Below are 20,662 nucleotides of genomic sequence, written 5' to 3' on the forward strand. Positions count from 1 at the left end.
ATGATCTACCACTGAACTACATCCTCAGTCCTGTTTTGTTTTGTTTTGAGACAGGGTCTCCCTAAGTCCCTCAGGTTTCCCTCAGGTTTTCCTCAAACTTGAAATCCTTCTGCCTCAGCACCCCAAGTAGCTGGGATTATACACCTGCACTACTGTGCCCAGTTTAGGATGCATATTTTTAAAAATTACACATGACTAAATTATTGTATTTTCTTTTTGAGAATAAAATTTAAAAATTTAAAGAATTTTCATGTATATCTGCAAAATATATGTGTTTTTTTTTTTTTTTTTTTTTGTATTAACTCTCAAGGTTTGAATGGTCCAATGAGTATTCTTATCATTGAGGCATTCTATGGAGGTTCCCATAAACAACTGGTGGATCTGCTCCAAGAAGAGCTACAGGACTGTGTTCTTTATACCCTTCCTGCAAAGAAATGGCATTGGAGAGCTCGGACAGCAGCTTTGTACTTCTCTCAGAACATTCCCATCAGTGAGCATTACAGGTAATCAGAGCTCAGGAGGCATCTTCAGCTTGTTTTTAATGTACCTGTTTTCAAGATGTTGATTCTCTATCAGCGTCTTAAATTTCTTCAACTCTATAATTGGTTATAATGACTACAGTTGGTATATGTTTAGAGACAGAGAAGCAGTGGAATAAACACACTCTCAGGACACCTGGTTATTAGGAAAGTGACTTCATTTAGAACCTACAGTTTTTTTCTTTTATCTTGTGATTTTATTCTGAGTGCATATGTGGGTGTGGGTGACAATTTTTGAACTGAGTTGAAAGTTGATCTTGGGCATGCTGTTTTTTTGCCATTGTTTGTTTTTGTTCACTAACCTCCAATGACTTTTTTTAGTGAGTATACAGTTTCAGTTTAGTTTATTATACTGTTCTGCACTAGGACCCAGGGTTGAAAAGATGGATGTGACTAGGGATTTAAAGACTATTAAGATAGACATAGATATGCAAGTGCAATGTGAGTATGAAAGTTGGAGAAATTGATTTTGTCTGTGACAAACTGAAGGTGGATTTATGCAACTGGTAATATTTGACTCAATCTTGAAGGTTGTGGAGATTTTGTAGTATAGACCTCAATTCTGAATTGTGATTTGTTAGAAAGTGGGAGTAGGAGGATGTATTTGAAAGAGGCTTATGGAACATACTGAAAAGATAGAGGAGAACTACTAATTACATTTGTAGGGGTAACAGATAGAAAGGAAGAAAAGGAATCCCCTTAAACATTTCTCTCCTCTTAGTCTCTGCCCTCCCACATGTCTCCCTAAGGTTAAATAGTAGAAGATTGTCTGACTGGTTTACAGATGTGATGATCTTGCCATTCTGGGCCCCATTGTGTAGGGCTGTGTTGCTTCAGGTAGGAGAGAGCAATGCCACACTGGTAGTGATGTAGTTAGAGACAGGTTGTTCAAAGGGCATGCTGCAAGCTGCAGTGGATATCTTGGTTCCAGCAGCCACATCCATCTGCTGCATGTGATGTAGATCATCTACAAAAAGACAGCAGCTTGTAATTTAGATGTAAGTTTCTGTTCTTAGTAGTGATTTGGTGGATTCAGAGAATAACTCACTTCATGAATGAAAACCATGTATTGTCTCTGAGAGTTCAGATTGTTGGAATAGCAGTAAGTACTCACATCACATTTTATTTTAAAGATAAAAGTGCCATTTTAGTGCATATTGAGGACTTTGTATTTTTCTAATCTAAAATGTATTGTGGCTTACATAATTTAATGTTCTGATATCACCAAGTGAATATTGTTGATTCACTAATAGTATGAGAAGTTTTAATGAATGTGTTGATATAAAAGTTGTAAAGACAATGGTAACACTATTGCTGTATGAAAATCTGACTGTTTATAGTTGTTTTCACATCTTATTTAATTGTATTCTTGTAGCACAAATTGTATTATAATACTCAAGGTCAAGTATTACAATAGAGTTGTTGGCACATTTTCATTTGACCTTACTATTGGAAATAATAAATTTCCACTGTCGTTTGAACATTAAAATGTGACTTTCCTCTATCTGCTGTTTGATTTTATTTTGATTATTCAGTACTGCAGAATTAAATTATTGTATCACAGACATCTTTACATTGGGAATGCGCAAGCACTTCTTTGCACATGGCTTTCATGCTATCTTGGAAGACTGAAGCATTTGAGGATAAATATCTCAATACTCTTTGAAGCAGTCTTATGTGGGAGGTGGATTACTGAAAGATCATTGTGTAAAGTTTTATTCTCTGAAAGCTGTAACCTCACTGCCTAACAATAGTATCTGTCATCTTTCAAAGTCAACCATTTAATCTGCTCAGTTATTTGTATTAATCTAATCAGATTTCACCCAAATACATACCTTGCCAATTTAACTTACAGTTCTATTTTACCAAAGATAATTCATCTGTTCTTTACCAAAACAACTTTTTTGAATATTTTTGGGAAAATAGCAGCAGATTGAAAACTTAAAACTAGATTAAAAATTATGCTTACTGTATCCTAGACTGAAGTAAAATGACCTTTTGTTATGCCAGATAAATCTGATTGCAGTGGAAACTTTTAAATATATGAAAAATATTTGCTTTCTTGTTACTTATTCTTCTTGTACATTTGGTAAATAAACCCACAAAAATTCATAAAGGTAAAATAGTTAAGTACCAATATTGTCTAGTATGCAAATTGCTCTGAACTAATAAGAATGTGTCTGGTGAGAAAGCTCTTTAATGTAGGTGTGTTCATTATTTTTCTCAGCTTCTGTACATGCAGTTGTTAATTTTTATGTTTATTATACAGGAAATATTTTACTATTAAGAGAATAAATGATTCAGCCTAAACAATCATTTTGATTTCATTTTGTCTTAACAACTAAAAGAACACATCGCGATTCACATTAGAGCTATTCAATTTGATTATAGTTACAAAAGCTCAACAAGTTATTTGTCTTAAAAGTAGTTGATAATTATTGTAATTCTTAGGTTATATTGAAGCATTACTTTTTGGAAACTTACAAAATGCACAGAAGGTTTCTGAAGATGGGGGCTTGAGGAAAGGCCTTAAATTTTGTGTTCTGAAATGTATGAGTCATTTGCATTAGGATTAAGCTTTTTCACTTTCTTAGAATGTACCTTAGATTAAGCTTCAAGAATAGTTCATTCATTTTTCTTTCTGTAGTATCTCTAGATAACAAAAAGAATCAGTTATTTAATTTTTTTTTTTTTTTACTCTGGTATGCCTATAATTATGTTTTGTTCTGTCTGAGATATTGTGGAAGATACAGATCATTGTCACTTAACATTTTTAACATTTTTTTCTTTCTTGTCAATAGAATGCCAGTTTCTTTGGGGTGGCTAAGTATCCAGCCCTTGGGAATGAAGCATGATTGAGCCCAGTTGGTTGTGATAATTTCATTTGTCTTTGGTCAAATTTCTTTGATGTTCTTGCAACTAGGGTTAGTCAGACCCCAAGTTATGGCAAATTAGTGTTAAGAGGATGGATGTCCTCTGGTGTTCTTTAAGCAAAGTGTTTTCTTTCTTTCTTTTTAATTTTGCTTTTAAAAGGGGAGCGCCACCTCCTCTTTCCTACAGTTGACTGCAGTTGTAATATCTGTAATCATGAATTTCAAGTATAAGAACAAAACATTAGGATTGTCTCTATAATGGCTGACAGAAGCCTGGAAAGAGGTGGCCTAAACTTCAGTTTTGCATAATATCACTACCAAGTCACTTGAAGAACTTTGCCTCTAAAACATGTAGAAATTCTTCACAAAACATAACTCTGTGACTCTTTCTTTAATTGAGAGAGGAGTACTGAAATCTCTAACTGTAATTGTGGTTTCATGTATTTTTCTTTCATGACTATCATGTGTTTTTCCTTTTTTAATATAAAAAATAAAAATTGTGCATATTAATAGGTAACCATATGATCCTTTGATATATATATTTACAATTTTTATTTTTTGATATACACACATTATGTGTATATGTAAAAATAAAAATTATGTATATAAATATATATATATATATATATACACACACACACATACACACACACACACACACATTATGTAATATTTAAGTCAGGTTAACCATAATTATTTCCTCAACATTGATCATTTCTTTATGATGAAAGCACTTAGAATCCTTTACCTCTTATTTATTAAAATATATAGTACATAACTTTTTTAGTTGTAGTTGGATACAGTATCTTTTAATTAATTAAATTTTTTTTAATGTGGTGCTGAGGATTGAACCCAAGACCTTGCCCATGCTAGGCGAGCGCGCTACCGCTGAGCCACAATCCCAGCTCCAGTATATAATTTTTACCCATGGTCATTATCCTAATAGCACATCCAAACTACTTATACCTATCTAAAAGAAGCTTTGTGTATCATTTTTCAGAAGGCTGTTCAAGACATATTAAGTGAAAAAAAGGTAAGGTGGAAAACAGTGTTATGTACTGTCCTTGGTATGAAGAAAGAGAGGTGTAGGAACAAACAGAAGAGAGTATACTGGAAAGGAATAAAAATAGTTTCTGGGGAGGAGTGTGATAGAAGCAGTCAGTGTCCCACCTATGCTCCTTGGACCTTTCCTTGGCCCAGGTGTAATGCTTGTATCTATTATCTGCAGCTCTTTGCCTTAGGGAGCAGCTGCTCTCTCCCATATGCAGGAGGCTGGGAGCAGCCCTCCATGAATGATCCTCACCTTTTATCAGGAGATGTGATACTGCATATCAGAATGTGTACTGCATCCAGAGTGACAGACACATTTATATCATCTTTAATAATTTATTTTTAATATTTTTTATCTGGGATAATACTAAAAATAATATGGGATATGCAGGATCCTTCAAAACTGTAGCCCAGGAAAGAGCCCCTCTTAGTTGGTCTAGCAGTAGTCTGGGAATGAAACAATAAGGAAAAGAGAGGAAGATAGTGAAATTGAAAGCAAATATATAAGGGAGATGAACAAACTCAAAATTAGTTACTTTGAAATCACAAAGTGGATAGACCACAGGCATGATTGTTTTTAAAGACACATAATTTTTGGAAGAAAAAAAAGAATATAACTACAGATAACAGTGTTTTTAAAGACACACACCTTTTGGAAGAAAAAAGAATATAACTAAAGACATATGACAGATCAATAAAGATGGGAAATACTTTGAATACTTTTATGCTAATACATTTAAAACTTAGAATGGACAATTTCATAGAAAATCTTATCTTTAAAAACGTCACTCAATATGAATAGAACATCTGAATGAATCTATAATCATTAAACATCAATAAGGCAAGGGTTGGGTCCTTGGACTGTGTTGATTTACTGTCCCTATGCCATTGTCCCTTCTTCCAAACTTGAGTTTAATGAGGTCCAGTGTCTTCTTTTTAAGATTTTTGGTTTCATTGCTTCCCCCATATAATCTTTTCTTAATGTCCATGGAGAGGGAAAGCAAATAGTGGATAGAAAATAAATCAAGTGAAAATTCAAGCTGATAAGTATTGCATAAAGTGATATTTCATTGTTTATACTTCTGTTATGAGTTGTTGTTTTCCATAATGGTACCATGACTGAGTTATTTTGCTAATCAAAATTGATATTTTTTTCCCCTTGAATGACATATTCACTGTGAAACATTGAGTCTAATGCTGGGAAAATGATCATTTTTAGATGGTATGAATTACTTATGTGTGTTTGTTTCTTTATAGCTAGCTTTAATGAATATGGGTAAACTATTGGATATGGCTGAATTTAAAAAGAAGGTGGTAGTTTCTCAAACAATTCTCACTTATAAATTAGTAAATTAAGTCTGGGGATTTAGCTCAGTTTAAGAGCACTTTCCTAGCATAAGGTCTTGAGTTTGATCCTCAACACCAAAAAACAAAATTAGTAATTTAAGTTTTCCTTTCCTTGACAATTATATCTTGTTTTGAATTTTTGCCTCTTGATAAAAATATAACTTTCTCAATAATTTAATATTACAATTATAAATATAACTACTGTTATTAAACTTTAATTAAAATACACCTTTCTGAATAATTTTATACTATTTCAATCGTGAAAACACCTTTTATTAGGGTATATCATGGTTGAGATATAAAAGTAAGTGATGTTTTAAGAATTTGTAGGCAGATGAGGTATTGTTAGGGCTTATGTAGGACATCATTTTTTATCTCTAAAATAACCAGAACGAATTTTTTTCGTTAATGGCATTAAATAATAATAACTAACATTGAATATTTACCTTATGGTAGGCATTCCATGGTCCTAAAAGCTAGATATTATCATCCTGGTATTACAGAGAAGAAAATCAAGGCTTCCAGAATCACTGGGTTTCACACCTAGTTGGTGGTGAATGTGTAGTTTGAGCTCAAGTCTGGCTACCTGCAAAGGCCATATATAGTTTGCTCTTTATAAACCTCTGCTCTAAACCACTCTTCTATCTTAATTTCTACCTGAAGAAGGAAAAATGAACTAATTTATTTAAACCCAAGTATCTCTTGATTAAGACTATATTACTAGATTTTACTATTAGAAGTGAATATGGTACTTCTCCTGGTCTTGAGAAATATTGCAGTTCTTGAATATTGCTGGTGTCTGGAGGACGAAAGCCTTTCTAGTTCTGTAAATCTGTGATGTTCTCATTTTTTCCTCAGCACATTTCCCTATAGTTTTCAGTTTTAGAAGTTACAGGTCATTTGAATTTTCATCTTTTGAGGCTTTTCCTTAAAATACAAATAGGGAACTACATTAGATGCTTTCTTTATTCATAGGGTAGACTGATGAATACACAAGTAACATTCTCTGTCGAGGATGCTCAATACCTGCCATTCCCAAATTATCTTCAAACTAGTATACTGTGAAGTTCTCTACTTGGTTTTTGAACTTGGCTAGGGGCAGCATTCCATTACTACCCAGCTCACTAGCCTTATATCATTACCAGCTGTGTGCACTTCTTGGGGTTTGGATGATGTTCTGACGCTGTATAAATAATTTTGTCATTAGGTGCAATGTAGCATCCCATAATCTCACCAACATATGACTGCTCCATTTATGAGAATTGGCTGAGAGATTCCCCATCTCTTGCTCAGCCAACCAGTTTCCCTATCCTATACTGCCTTGTTGTGGGATTTTCTTTTGGTTTGTTTTCATATCAATCTTGCTATCCTGTCTGACCAGCATACACTAGCTTTCTAGATTTGTATGTCCCATTAGACTTCCCCCTAAATATTTTATCTCAGTCAAATCTCCTCTTATTGTTCTGTTTAGCCATGTGGACTTTTATATTGAAAATGTTGCTGATCATGACCCTATGGAATTAGAATAATTCTGCAAACCAAATTGCAATTTGGTCAGTATCTGTCTCACTCTCTTTTCTTTTCTCATTCTTCTTTCTCTCTCTCTCACATACACGTGAGCACAAATACAAATTTATAAATTCTTCATTGCCAAATGAGAATGTAAAACTGTCACCATGCTCCTTAAATGATTGCCTCATCTTTTTTTCTATTTTTCTTTGCGTTCATTTGTCAATGCTCTGAAGAAGTAAAATATTCCATTAGTAGGGGAAAAAAAGTTTTCTTGTTATGAAGTTCATAGTTTTTCTCATCACAATCTGCTAATTAAAAAACTTTTGTATAGTTAGTAGCACATAGCATGAAGTTACTACTTCCAAGGAGTAAGCATTGCAGTGCAATTTAAAGTATATGTTTTAAATATCCTTTGTAGCTTATTTTAAAAATAAAATGTTGCATGTAAGATTCTATGCAACTCCTCCCATCCCCCCCACACAATTGTTCATGTGCCTACATTATTTCTAACAGACTCTATACCTTAAACACTTCTAGAGTAGATCTCCTATCCATTTACTCTTTGAAATCTGACAACTGTATTTTAAAAGACAAACTGTATGTTTACTACATTTTACAGAGGGGAGAATATCTTTGCTTTTAATGAATATAATGGGAAAGGAAAGTAAGAAAAAAGAAAAGTATATCCCCAAGTGGATACAAAACATAATATTATATAAAAGAGCTCTGAATAGAGATTAAGGGAGGGCTTTTATAATTTTGCTTTTGTGTTATGCTCACTTCTGACATAATTATTGAAGCTATTTGTCTGACTTTAGAACACTTCCAATCTGCTGTTTTTAGGTGATGAGTGTCTTCATCATGGTTAATTTCCATAGCATGGGAAAAAATGTGTTTAGGAAATGAAAAATATTTTGATTCTACTTTCATCCTCAACATTTGTTTACTTAAGAAAGTTTTTGCTCTTTTATTAAGGTTCTAGTCAATGAAAATATGTTCCCTTTTGCTACTATAGCATGTGCACAAGTCTCAGTCTCTGACATACTGTATTTGGGACCTAAAAAGCCAGGAGGAAGATCCTTTGCTGCCCTTTCCTTCCACTTAAGCCTACTTAATTAAAGAAGGCTTCATGATTACTTGTTACATTGGGGGTCACATTTGGTCTTCTGTGCTCCTTTGAACACATTGTTCCATCCACTGAAGAACCAGTGCATGTTCAGTATAAGCCATATTAAGGAACATGATTGCTCTGTTGCTGTCTTGATCTGTCTGCCCATAGATGTAGCTGCAATGGGAGGCAGGAGCTGAGTCCTGATCCTGCTTACAAAGGAGCACATGTGTCCATTTCACCCTTTTCTCTTTCTAAAGAATGTAGTCCTACATTTTATTGCATTTCTTGTAGTGTGTGTGTGTGTGCGCGCGCGCGCCTGTGCTAGCACGGGTGATGTAAAGGCAAACTTTATAAACTTGGATAAACTTTGATGCATGATGTTAGCACATGGTAAGTCCTTAGTAAACCCTTGGTTGATGGAAAGAAAGCTTAGTGCCTGTATTCATTTGCTAATATTCATAGCCTTGATTAAATAGTCTCCGATTAGAAAACCCCTAGTGGCTTTTCCTTGCATATGTAAGTCCAGATAATAAACAAGGGTTTGTTGTGGCCCCACAGATCTGGGCCTTGCCTGAATCTGCAACCTCATCTCCTAAATCCATCATCTCATTAATCTGCTATTGCAGCATTGCCTTGTTTACTCAGTCTGAAACATCAAGCTCTTTCCTGCCTCAGATTTTATAACTATTTGCTGGTCCCTTTGCCAGCAATGCTTAGACATGCTCCCACCCCACATTCTTTGCTCTTCCTTGCTTTTTCCTTTCCATTTCTCAAATTCCAGTTAAATTTTATCTTCTCAGAGAGTTTTGGCCTAGACACTTATCCTAAAATAAGCCCTCTCCTTCAGCACCTTTTCCCTTGTTCTATAGTATCATTTTATGAGACTTGGGATTTTGTTTGTTTGCTTGATATTTTTCTCACTTTCCATTTTTCTAAGTTTCATGATAGAAGGGGCCATATCTGTCTTGTTTACCATTTTATCCTCAACATTTTAGGATGCTGCCTGTAAGACATTACCTGCTTAGTAAATACGATTGAATGAATTAATGGACTTGGAAAATATAAACAAAATGTATTTCAGTTGGCTTTATTAATTTTCTTATTCTTTCTGCTATAATCACTACAACTGTCCTGTGTTTGTGTCATCTCTTCTAAATAGAAACTGCATCCATTTAGGGATCTGTGATATTGAGTTTTATGAGATTAAACTAAAGAATTCCATACATACATTTATTTTTAAGGGTTATATTAATGATACACACTTACTTATTTTTAAGGGTTATATGTCTATATTTTTTAAAATATTTATTTTTTAGTTTTAGGTGGACACAATATCTTTATTTTATTTTTATGTGGTGCTGAGGATCGAACCTAGTGCCTCGCGCATGCCAGGAGACTGTGCTACCACTTGAGCCACATCCCCAGCCCCTAAGGGTTATATTAATCATACTATGAAATCAGCTGTCATCCACTATGTCAATTTTGATGAAGGAAATATATTTTAAACCTGGATAAAGGTGTTTCTAGGAAAAAATGTGACTTTCTAGAATCTAAAATATCTATGTGACATTTTAGAAAATATTATGTGATCGTATTTTAAGGATTTTTAGTTTTGACAGTGGCCACTCATGAACAGTGGCCTTTTAATTTATAGTACAGAAAGTATTACAATAAAGGAGAGATTAGAATTTTCCCCAAAGATGTATTATTCTTAGTCACTGCAATTATTTAAGCATTTAAAAACATTTTTGTAATGCTTTTCAATCGACATTCTTCATTTGGTTACAAACATCACTAGTCACCTTTGCTTTTCACATTTATGTTACTTAATTGACTCATTTAGGCCTTTTTTGGTAGCCTCTGGTTTAGCAACTGTCCAAGAATGAATTTTTTTTTTTTTTGCTATTTTTTTTTTATTTTTTTATTATTTTTTTTCCTCTTTCATACATTTGATTCATGTGAGTTATGCTTTTCCATTTTACTCCAAATACAAATTGCAGAATCACATCAGTTATACATTCACCATGTTTACATAATGCCATATTAGTGACTGTTGTATTCTGCTGTCTTTCCTATCCCCTACAATCCCCCCTCCTCTCCCCTCCCATCTTCCCTCTCTACCCCATCTGTTGTTGTTCCATTCTCTCCCTCCCCCCAAGAATGAATTTTTTAAAAATATTTTTTTAGTTGTAGATGGACACAATACCTTTATTATTTATTTATTTATTTTTATGTGGTGCTGAGGATTGAACCCAGAACAAGGCGATTATTCTGCCACTGAGCCCAAATCCCAGACCTCAAGAATGAATTTTTAAATGACCTTTAAAAAAATTTTTTAATTGTACATATACATAAATGAGTTTATTAAAAGAATAATAATCATTTTTGTCTGAAATAAAAAGTGTACTATAGTATAATGCCTTTTCTGCCATTAATTAATTGTTCAGCCTGAAGAAGTCAATTTTTAACTGTAGAGGCATTATTCTTTTCATCTGTAACTGATAGTTTATGGTTCGATCTATTCTTGAATTTTATGATGTCATAAACAAGTTTAGGATTTAAGGAATTCTATCAAAAGAACAAATTTGTCCTGTTCCTTATTCAACTTTGTCAACCACTACTTCATTTAACTTCTGGTCCCCCCCTTCCCCAGTTTTATTTATACATCTTTTTGAATTTATTTTTAAAATTGTATCTAACTTTTATTTTTAGGATGAGAGGCTTTTGGGGACTATGTATTTCTAACAGTACTCTTCCATCTTTGGTGTTGCTGTTATTTGTTTAGATCTCCTGTTCCAACCTCAGCATTGAATGATCATTTGCCTTTTCAAGAGAAGGTACTTGACCTTCAAGTTAGCTTTCTGTCTCATCATTGCATGGGACCTAAGAAGTGAATATCAAATACTGATGATTTTACTATAGAGCTCAGTATAATTAGTTCTTCAGTGAGGGAAGTTGTCACTAAAGACATAGAGGGAAAAATTTATTTCTTGTTCAGGAGAGAGATCTAAGAAAATGTTAGAAATTTGATAGATGGATATGAAATGGATGAGTGCTAAAGGAGGATTGACAACATATATTAATTCAAGAGAAGTAGGAAATGTTTGGAAAACAAACTTTGGTTTAGCATCAACATTCTCTGAATTAGAAAGAGTTGTGGGAGATCAGTTTGGGGTGATGTGAACGTTTTGTGTAGTTTGTGTACATTCTTGAATTCAAGGTTAGAAATTTGGTGAGCCTTTACTTTAAGTGAATAGTATCCCATGGAGGCTGTATTACTCAAGACCCAGTTCAAATTTAAATAAACATTAAAAAAAGTATATTGAGTCATATAACTGAAAGTCCCAGGGTATTGGACAGCAGGCAAAGCTGGATGGAGTGATTCAGTGATGTTACTATTTTTTTCAGCCTACTTTCCTTTTTTTTTTTTTTTTTTTTTTTGGCCATATTGTGAAGAGCTAAGCTTACATTCTACCTCTTAGTTACCTTATCTGAAATACAGAACTTCTTTCTCAGTAGTTCTAATGAAAGTCCCAAGATGAACTAAATGGACTATTTTTTAAAATCATATGGTTTTTGAACTTTTCATTGTGACAAAACTCATCTGATATCATGAATGGCCAATCTTGAGTTATATCATCACTTTGGGACTTAGGAGTGGAGTCATTGCACACAAGCCACATAATTTAAATATAGGAGAGTAAAAGGAAAATTGTATTGCTGCTATTGAGCTTGTAGGAAAAAGCACTATAGGTATTATAGTAAAAAATGGGAATGAGGTAAAGAGAACTGAACGGGACAATTACTATAGCAAAATAGGATGGAGACCATTGATAATGTTAGAGATGGGCATTGGATTCTCAACATCTTATGGAAAAAGAGTGAGATTCTGAATGAGAATAATGACAATATATATGGAAAATAGGAAAGGAAATAGAGATATGAATGGAATTTGTGTTTGTACTTTACTAGTAATGAAATTTGTTTAAGAAATGAAGCTAATTTTATCTTTGTCTTGTCCATGAGAAAATAATCTTGGATATAAGTTTATTTAGTCAATATCAAAGAGGTCACAGAGTACTTTCTTGGTTATAAGTATTTAAAATAGATAATGCTAATTGTAAATCATTCATATTTACTGACTGCATTAGGTCAGTGAATTTGCTTTGGCAGCATTTTAAGTTTTTCCATGTACTTTAATGTAGTGAACTAATGGTTCCTTTCTGCCATTCATATAAAATCTTACACACACACAAATACATACACAGTCAACAAGTGTGCATTATTTGGTTTTGGCGTCTCAAATTTATCATCTCTAAAAATTTCAGGTATTAGGTGCGTCTGTAGAGTTCATAGATTATGCTAGTTCCCACAGTGAAGATGAATGAGTAAAGTGTGACTGCCACTCTACTTAGTTATATGGTTCATAAAAACTAGTTTCTTCCTCAGTGGTATGGAATACAGGTATGCATTTGATGAATGTACACTGTGGTGCAAGGCTTAAATGATAAAAAACTGAACAAGGCAGTATGCTTTAGAAACACAATAATATTTGGTACTATTTGAACAATGTTAACTTTAATCAGCACTTTTAAGGCAGTCACATCTATTTCTAGGGAAATTTCCCATGCTTGGTAATGTCTTTACATCTAATACTGGATCTAAAGTGTAGGTATAGGCTATTTTTTTGTGTATCTAGAATTGATAGATATTTATTTGCATGTAATTATTTTTTGTGGTTTCCAAGATTTAGAATGAAAGTAGCTAATAAGGTGAATTAATTTTTGTAATTGCTTTCTACCCTTCTATCATAAATATAGAGAAAACTTTTTAAGGAAGTATCTAATATAATTCAAGGCATATTTGTGTATTTTGTATCAGTGTGGTTGTGGGTGTGGGTGTGTATAGCAGTTATATCATGTAGTTTCTCATTCAATCATAATGATTCTTAGTCTTCATTTTGTAACATCATTAAATATCAGTTTTGTTAAAGAGAAATTTTAATTTTATAAGCAACTTTGTTGTATTGAAAGATATTTTTTCTCTACCATTTTGTAAGAGCCTTATTACCAGAATCCAAGCAGTAGCTCAATGCCATCACTGTATAGCCCTAGGAATCTCTGACTTACTGTTTCATTAAAATTGGTCAGAATGAAGATATTATAATTTCTAAGTATGAAGAGTAACTGGTAGGATTCACAACCATGTTATAGTAGTATTCTTACTTTTACCTAGTCTTTAAAGATAAATAATGGCATTTATATTTTATTTGTCATATTTTCTTGAAAAGCAAGGGAAGCAGAGGCTAAGGATTAAAGTCTTGTTTGCTCTGAAATTTGATCACTGTTTAATATGTGAGTAGAGTTTATGTAAGTGATCACTTTCTTTGTCTAACTATGAGATTTAGAACTGGTAGTAGAAAAAAGAAGCTACTCATACATAAACCCTCACAAACAATAAGTTGAAAGCATTAGGCTTTAGAATTGAACTACCTGAAAACATTCAGGTCTTTGGAAACATCATAAGATTTGATTTCTTTACATTTTTATTTTAGGTAAAATACTGACAGATGTTAGTGACCCACTTGAGCAGTGTTTTATTTAGTTTTTCCATGGAAAAAAAGTTGCCAGAAATTATTATTCTTTAATATGTTCAGCATGTATATGTTTTACATGTATTAATTGGTATTAAAATGTGGTTTCTAATTAGATGTCTAAATCTGAGAGGAATTGTGGTAAGTACCAACCTCTTGAGAATTATTGAAAAGGAAAGTTTCAATGAATAGAAATTTCTTTTTGTCTATTGCATTTTTCAGACTTTTAAAAAAAAATTTAAACTTATTCTAATTCGTTATATATGATAGCAGAATGCAATTCAATTCATACTATACAAATAGAGCACAAATATTCATGTTTCTGTTTGTACTCATAGTAGAGTCACACCATTCGTGTTTACTGTCTCATTCCACTGACTTCTCTACCCCCATTTCCACTTCCTTCCCCTCCCTCCCCTTTGCTCTATCTAAAGTTCGTCTATTCCTCCCATGCTGCCCCTTCCCTCCGCCATTCCCAATTTGAATCAGCATCCTTATATCAGAGATGACATTTGGCATTATTTTTTGGGGATTAGCTTACTTCATTTAGCATTGTATTCTCCAACTCCATCCATTTACCTGCAAATGCCATGATTTTAGTCTCTTGTAATGCTGAGTAATATTCCATTGTGTGTGTGTGTGTGTGTGTGTGTGTCTGTGTGTATCACACTTTCTTTATCCATTCATCTGCTGAAGGGTATCTAGGTTGGATCCACAATTTAGCTATTGTGAATTATACTGCTATAAAGATTGATGTGTCTGTGAGCCTGTAGTATGCTATTTTTAAGTCTTTTGGGTGTAAACCAAGGATGGGCATAGCTGGGTCAAATGGTGGTTCTATTCCTGGTTTTCCAAGGAATCTCCATACTGCTTTCCATATTGGCTGCACCAATTTGTAGTCCTACCAGCAATGTATGAGTGTGCCTTTTTCCCCACATCTTCGCCAACACTTATTGTTGTTTGTATTCTTGACAGCTGCCATTCTAAATGCAGTAAGATGAAATCTGAGAGTAGTTTTGATTTGCATTTCTCTGATTGCTAGGGATGTTGAACATTTTTTTATATATTTGTTGACTGATTGCATATCATCTTCTGAGAAGTGTCTGTTCAGTTCCTTTGCCTGTTTATTGATTGGGTTATTTGTTTTTTTGGTGTTTCGATTTTTGAGTTCTGCATAAACCCCAGAGATTAGTACTCTATCTGATGTGCACATGTAAAAATTGGCACCCAAGATAGGCTCTCTATTCACCTTACTGATTGTTTCTTTTGCTGAGAAGAAGCTTTTTAGTTTGAATCCATCTCATTTATTGATTCTTGATTTTAATTTGTGTACTACAGGAGTCTTATTAAGGATGTAGGGTGCCTAGTCCAATATAATGGAGTTTTGGGCCTACATTTTCTTCTGTTAGTTCTCTGTCTTAATTCCTAGGTCCTTGATCCACTTTGAGTTGAGTTTTGTGCGTGGTGAGAGATAGGGGTTTAATTTCATTTTGTTGTATATGGATTTCTAGTTCTCCCAGCACCATTTGTTGAAGAGGCTATACTTTCTCCAATGTACATTTTTGGCACTTTTGTCTAATATAAGATAACTGTAATTATGTGGGTTAGTCTCTGTGTCCTCTATTCTGTACCATTGGTCTGCCAGTCTATTTTGGTTCCAATACCATGTTGTTTTTGTTACTATTGCTCTGCAGTATAGTTTAAGGTCTGGTGTAATGATGACACCTGCTTCATTCTTCTTGCTAAGTATTGCTTTAGCTATTCTGGGTCTCTTATTTTCCAGATGAATTTCATGACTGCTTTTTCTATTTTTACAAGGAATGCCTTTGGGATTTTGATTGAAATTACATTAAATTTGTATAATACTTTTGGTAGTATTGTAATTTTGATAATATTAGTTCTGCCTATCTAAGAACAAGGGACATCTAAAAGAGGGAATACTTTCAAACTCATTCTATGAGGCCAATATCACCTTGATTCCAAAACCAGACAAAGATACATCAAAGAAAGAAAATTTCAGACCAATATCTCTAATGAACATAGATGTAAAAATTCTCAATAAAATTCTGTCACTTCAAATACAAAAACATCAAAAAGATAGTGCATCCTGATTAAGTGGAGTTCATCCCAGGGATACAAGGTTGGTTCAACATATGGAAATCAATAAATGTAATTCATCACATCAATAGACTTAAAGGTAAGAATCATATGATAATCTCTATAGATGCAGAAAAACCATTTGGCAAAATACAGCACCCCCTCAGGTACAAAACACTAGAAAAACTAGGGATAGCAGAAACATATCTCAACATTATAAAAGCTATCTCTGCTGAGCCCAGGCCAGCATTATTCTAAATGGAGAAAAATTGAAAGTATTCCTTCTAAAAACTAGATATTCCTTCTAAACAAGATAAGGATGTCCTCTTTCACCACTTCTTTTTAACATATTTCTTGAAACACTAGTCAGAACAATTAGAAGAAATTAAAGAGCCACAGATAGGAAAAGAACTCAAATTATCAGTATTTACTGATGATGTGATTCTATACCTAGAAGATCCAATAAATTGCACCAGAAAACTTGTAGAATTAAATAATTCAGCAAAGTAGTAGGATATAAAATCAACACCCATAAATCAAAGACATTTCTGTATATCACTAACAAATTGTCTGAAAGAAAAATGAGGAAAACTAACCATTTACAATAGCCCGCCCCCCCCCCCCCCAAAAAAAAAAGAAAAGAAAAATGAAATACTTGGGAATCAACTTAATGAAAGAGGTGAAAAACCTCTGCAATGAAAAGTTCACAATGCTAATGAAAGAAATTAAAAATGATCTTTTTCAGGCTTTTCTAATTTTTTAAACTAAAGAATTTGCTTTCTCAATGTTTCTCAGTGTTATTCTCTTGGATTTCTGCTGGATGTTGTGTTTTTTGATGATAAACCTTTTAGATATTATTTATATCTCAACTTAATGAACTCAAGACATTTATATCTATTAAGACCCATTTTATATTATAAAAATATAAAATTGTTACTTGTTTAAAGATTTAGGCTTTAAGTGGACATGATAATTTAGATTTGATATATCTTACATTTTAGAAAAATAGTAGGACATTTCTGAAGTAAAATGTTGCAACTTGATTTTGTTTGGTACTTTGGTTACTTTGGTTTTACAATTTAAAGTGTGGGGAGTGGTGGTGGGGAAATCCCTTCTGTCCAAATTTGTCTACATGAGTCACTTGCAGTCTTCCTTCTAATAGTGTGTAATGAAATGATGCCCTCTGAATCAGTATTTCCATATTTGCAATTTTGGAATTCAGTTATGTACTCATCAACACTGACTTAAACTTCTGTTTTGTTTTTCGATTTGTCATATAATCTTTCTTTTTTGTCAGTGAACACATCTAAGCAAGAATGACTTCTGATTTTCATAGACATGGATTGTTAATTGTTCTCTCACTCATTTTGTCTTAATGACTAATACATTTGCTTGCAACTCCAAACCACAGTAGGCACATAGATAGTAATACTCACACACTATTAGCCAACAAAATGTGGATTGCTTCAGTGTTTGGGCATCCCTAGGAACCTATGATGGGTTTTGATGTTGTCCCTTGTACCCACTGATTTGGCATATTGTTGCATACGAGCTCTGAGGGACAAGGAAAGAGCACTGGACTAGAGTCAGAAGAACAGATTCCAAAGCTCAGTTTAACCACTCACCTGTGTTAAAGAAAGGTCACTATCATTGCATGTCTCCACCTGTGAAGTGAGGGAAATAATACTCTTTTATCTTAACAATTTGTTGTGAGGGTCAAATAGAATAATAATCTTCCAGGAAATTTGTACATTTGTGAGTAAAATATTATTGTAAAGGTTGTGTTGTTTTAGTTGGAATTATTATTATTTATTTAAAAAGACTGAATTGTTTTGAGATTTTCTAATAAGCTACTTAATCTATGGACTTTCATTTATATGTTTAAAATATGAGTAGAAGTATGAGAGTATTAATACTTTAATGAAAACATAGTGTTTAAAGAGTGTTTTGGTGAGGATGTGGGGAAAAGAGTATGTGCTTATACATTGTTGGTGGAATTGCAAATTGGTGCAACTACTGTGGAAAGCATTATGGAGATTCCTTCTAAAACTAGGAGTGGAACCACCATTTGATCCAGTTATCCTACTCCCCAGTATATAGACAAGGATTTAATATCAGTATACTACATTAATGCAGCCACATCAATGTTTATAGCAGCACAATTCACTAAAGCTAAGCTATGGAACCAACCTAGGTGCCCTTCAACAGAATAATGGATTTAACAATGTGGTTCATATACACAATGGAGTATTACTCAGCTATTAGAAAAAATGACACTTGCCAGTAAATGGAAAGATCTGGAAACTATCATGCTAAGTGAAATAAAGTAATCCCCCAAAACCAAAGATTGAATGCTTTCACTGATAATATGAACACTAACCCACAATAAGGGCGGAAAGGGTAAGAATAGAAATTTAGTAGATTAGACAAAGGGGAATGAAGGGAAGGGAGGAGACATAGAAAGAGGAAAAACAGTGGAATGAATCTGACATAATTTTCCTATGTACACATTTGAATATACCACATTGAATCTCATCATTGTGTACATCTACAATACTGGGATCCTAGTTAGAATAAGATATATTTCATGCTTGTATAATTATATGGAAATGGATTCTACTGTCATGTAAAACTAAAAAAGAATCAATTAAGAAACAATAGTGTTTGGCCCAAAGCTATAATATAATACTACATTTGTTCTTCAGGTACAGGTTTGAGAGTTATAGTGGTAAGTGGGAAGAAATAATACAGGGGACATTATTTATAGATTTTTGGTATGTATTTTTGCAGTTCTGGTATAAGTTTTGAATTTTAGCTAAATAGCAGCAATCAATTAAGCATTATAGTAGGTGGTAAAAATGAAAAAAAGTCTTTAAGAATAGAAAAGTGGAAAGGTAAGTTATAGATATTTCACTATTGATTCATTTTCTTCAACTGAAATTGTGTAATGCCTATTTTGTAAAATGCTTTGCTACTAGGAACTTGATTTGAAAGTAAGTGAAAGAGTTGTCTGTATAAAAACAGGTGAGTAGAAAGTGGTTGACTTGCACCTTTGTCTTTTAAAAGACTAAATAATTTTTAAAGAAGACTGAAGAGTTTTTAAAGGTCAAAAAAAAGTATATAAGTATCTCACAGATGAGAAGGTTTGACCAGGCCATTCCTTTTTTTTTTTTTTTTAAGGAAGAGGAGCATTTAAAAACTATGAGAGAATAGCTTTCTAACACAAAGTAGTTCTTTCAAATCTCTGGCATCATTTTCCTGCTTAAGCCTCAAGGAAAAGAACTATGAGTGTCTATACCTGAAGAAATTTCCCACATTAATTTTAATAAAATAAAAACAGCTGAACATCATAATTGTAAAAAGTTAGGAAAAATGGAAATAAATGTTCTGGTATCTGTTCTTGAATATGAATGTTAGCAAATATAATAAGAGTTTCTTTTGTTCACAGTAGGATTGTGAGTAGAATGGAAATTGGCCATTTCAGGTCAATTGTGTCATGTATTATCCTATTAATGCAGATTATAAGGCTGATATATTCTTTTTTCTATTCATTTATTTATTTTAAATTTATTTTTAATTGACAAATAATAATTTTGTAATTTATGAGGTACAATGTAATGTTTTATTCTGTGTATACATTATGAAAAGATTCAATCAAACTGTCAAACATATCTATCTATCTATTTATTTATTTATTGTGGCAAGAATGTTTAAAAAATCTACGCTACTCATTTTGAAATATACAATGCATACTATTTAACTGTGGCCACCATGCTGTATAGTATAACATTAAAACTTAATCCTCCAGACTAAATTGAAGGTTTGTACCCTAATGTGGTAAAACATTAAATTATTATACATAGACTTAGGACATTTAATATAAAATATTTTTCTTTTTTTTTTTTTTTTTTTTTTTGCATTTTTCCCCCTGTAGAAATAGATTTTCCTTTTTATTTCTTTCAAAAACCTTTGCATAAGGCCATGGGGATAAAGGTCAGTGATTGAACACTTCCTTGCATGTGGGGGATTAGAGTTCATTCCCCAGCACCACAAAACAACAATACCAAAACTAAACAAAAACCAACTGTGTTATTCAACTTCCTGTTTTCATGAGAAAGTATCTGAGAAAATCAACTTAAAACAAGGAAATGATTTTGGATCACCTTTTCAGAGGTTTCAGTTCATGTTGCTTGGCCCTGTTGCTTAGGGCCTATGGCAGCCTGTTATATTATGGTACAGGAGGACTCTTCAGCTTATGGGAACTAGAAAAACAAGCAAGCAAACAATCACATCATCATCATCATCATCATCATCATCATCATCATCAACAAAAACCAAAAGGATAAAGAGGAGGAGGTCCCAATGTCCTCTTCAAGGAACATCCCAGTGCCCTAACCTCATTTAACTAGACCCCAGTATTTCCACTTGCTGTGGACCAAACCTTCATCACATGGGGATTGAGGGGATGTTCAAAATCCATGCTGTAGCAATCTCTGAACTCATTCTCATCTTTGCCAATTGAGACTGAAGGTAATATATG

General features: G+C 33.2%; 1 protein-coding gene across 6 annotated transcripts in view; it reads left to right on the forward strand.

Annotated features, from left to right (window-relative positions):
• Positions 1-20,662, forward strand: part of Qtman (queuosine-tRNA mannosyltransferase) — a 369,524-nt gene that overhangs the window by 105,713 nt on the left and 243,149 nt on the right. For 2 of the 6 annotated variants that reach the window (XM_076866170.1, XM_076866169.2), the window contains one exon: positions 311-503. The exons of 2 other annotated variants lie outside the window; for them this stretch is intronic. In XM_076866170.1, the coding sequence (XP_076722285.1) occupies positions 325-503 (179 nt within the window). In that variant the 5' untranslated portion in view covers positions 311-324. The remainder of the gene's footprint in view (positions 1-310; positions 504-20,662) is intronic. 2 more of the 6 variants (XM_076866171.1, XM_076866172.1) reach the window with 1 other exon arrangement.

The sequence above is a fragment of the Callospermophilus lateralis genome, chromosome 9, assembly GCF_048772815.1.
Source record: "Callospermophilus lateralis isolate mCalLat2 chromosome 9, mCalLat2.hap1, whole genome shotgun sequence".
In the NCBI taxonomy this organism is placed as follows: domain Eukaryota; kingdom Metazoa; phylum Chordata; class Mammalia; order Rodentia; family Sciuridae; genus Callospermophilus; species Callospermophilus lateralis.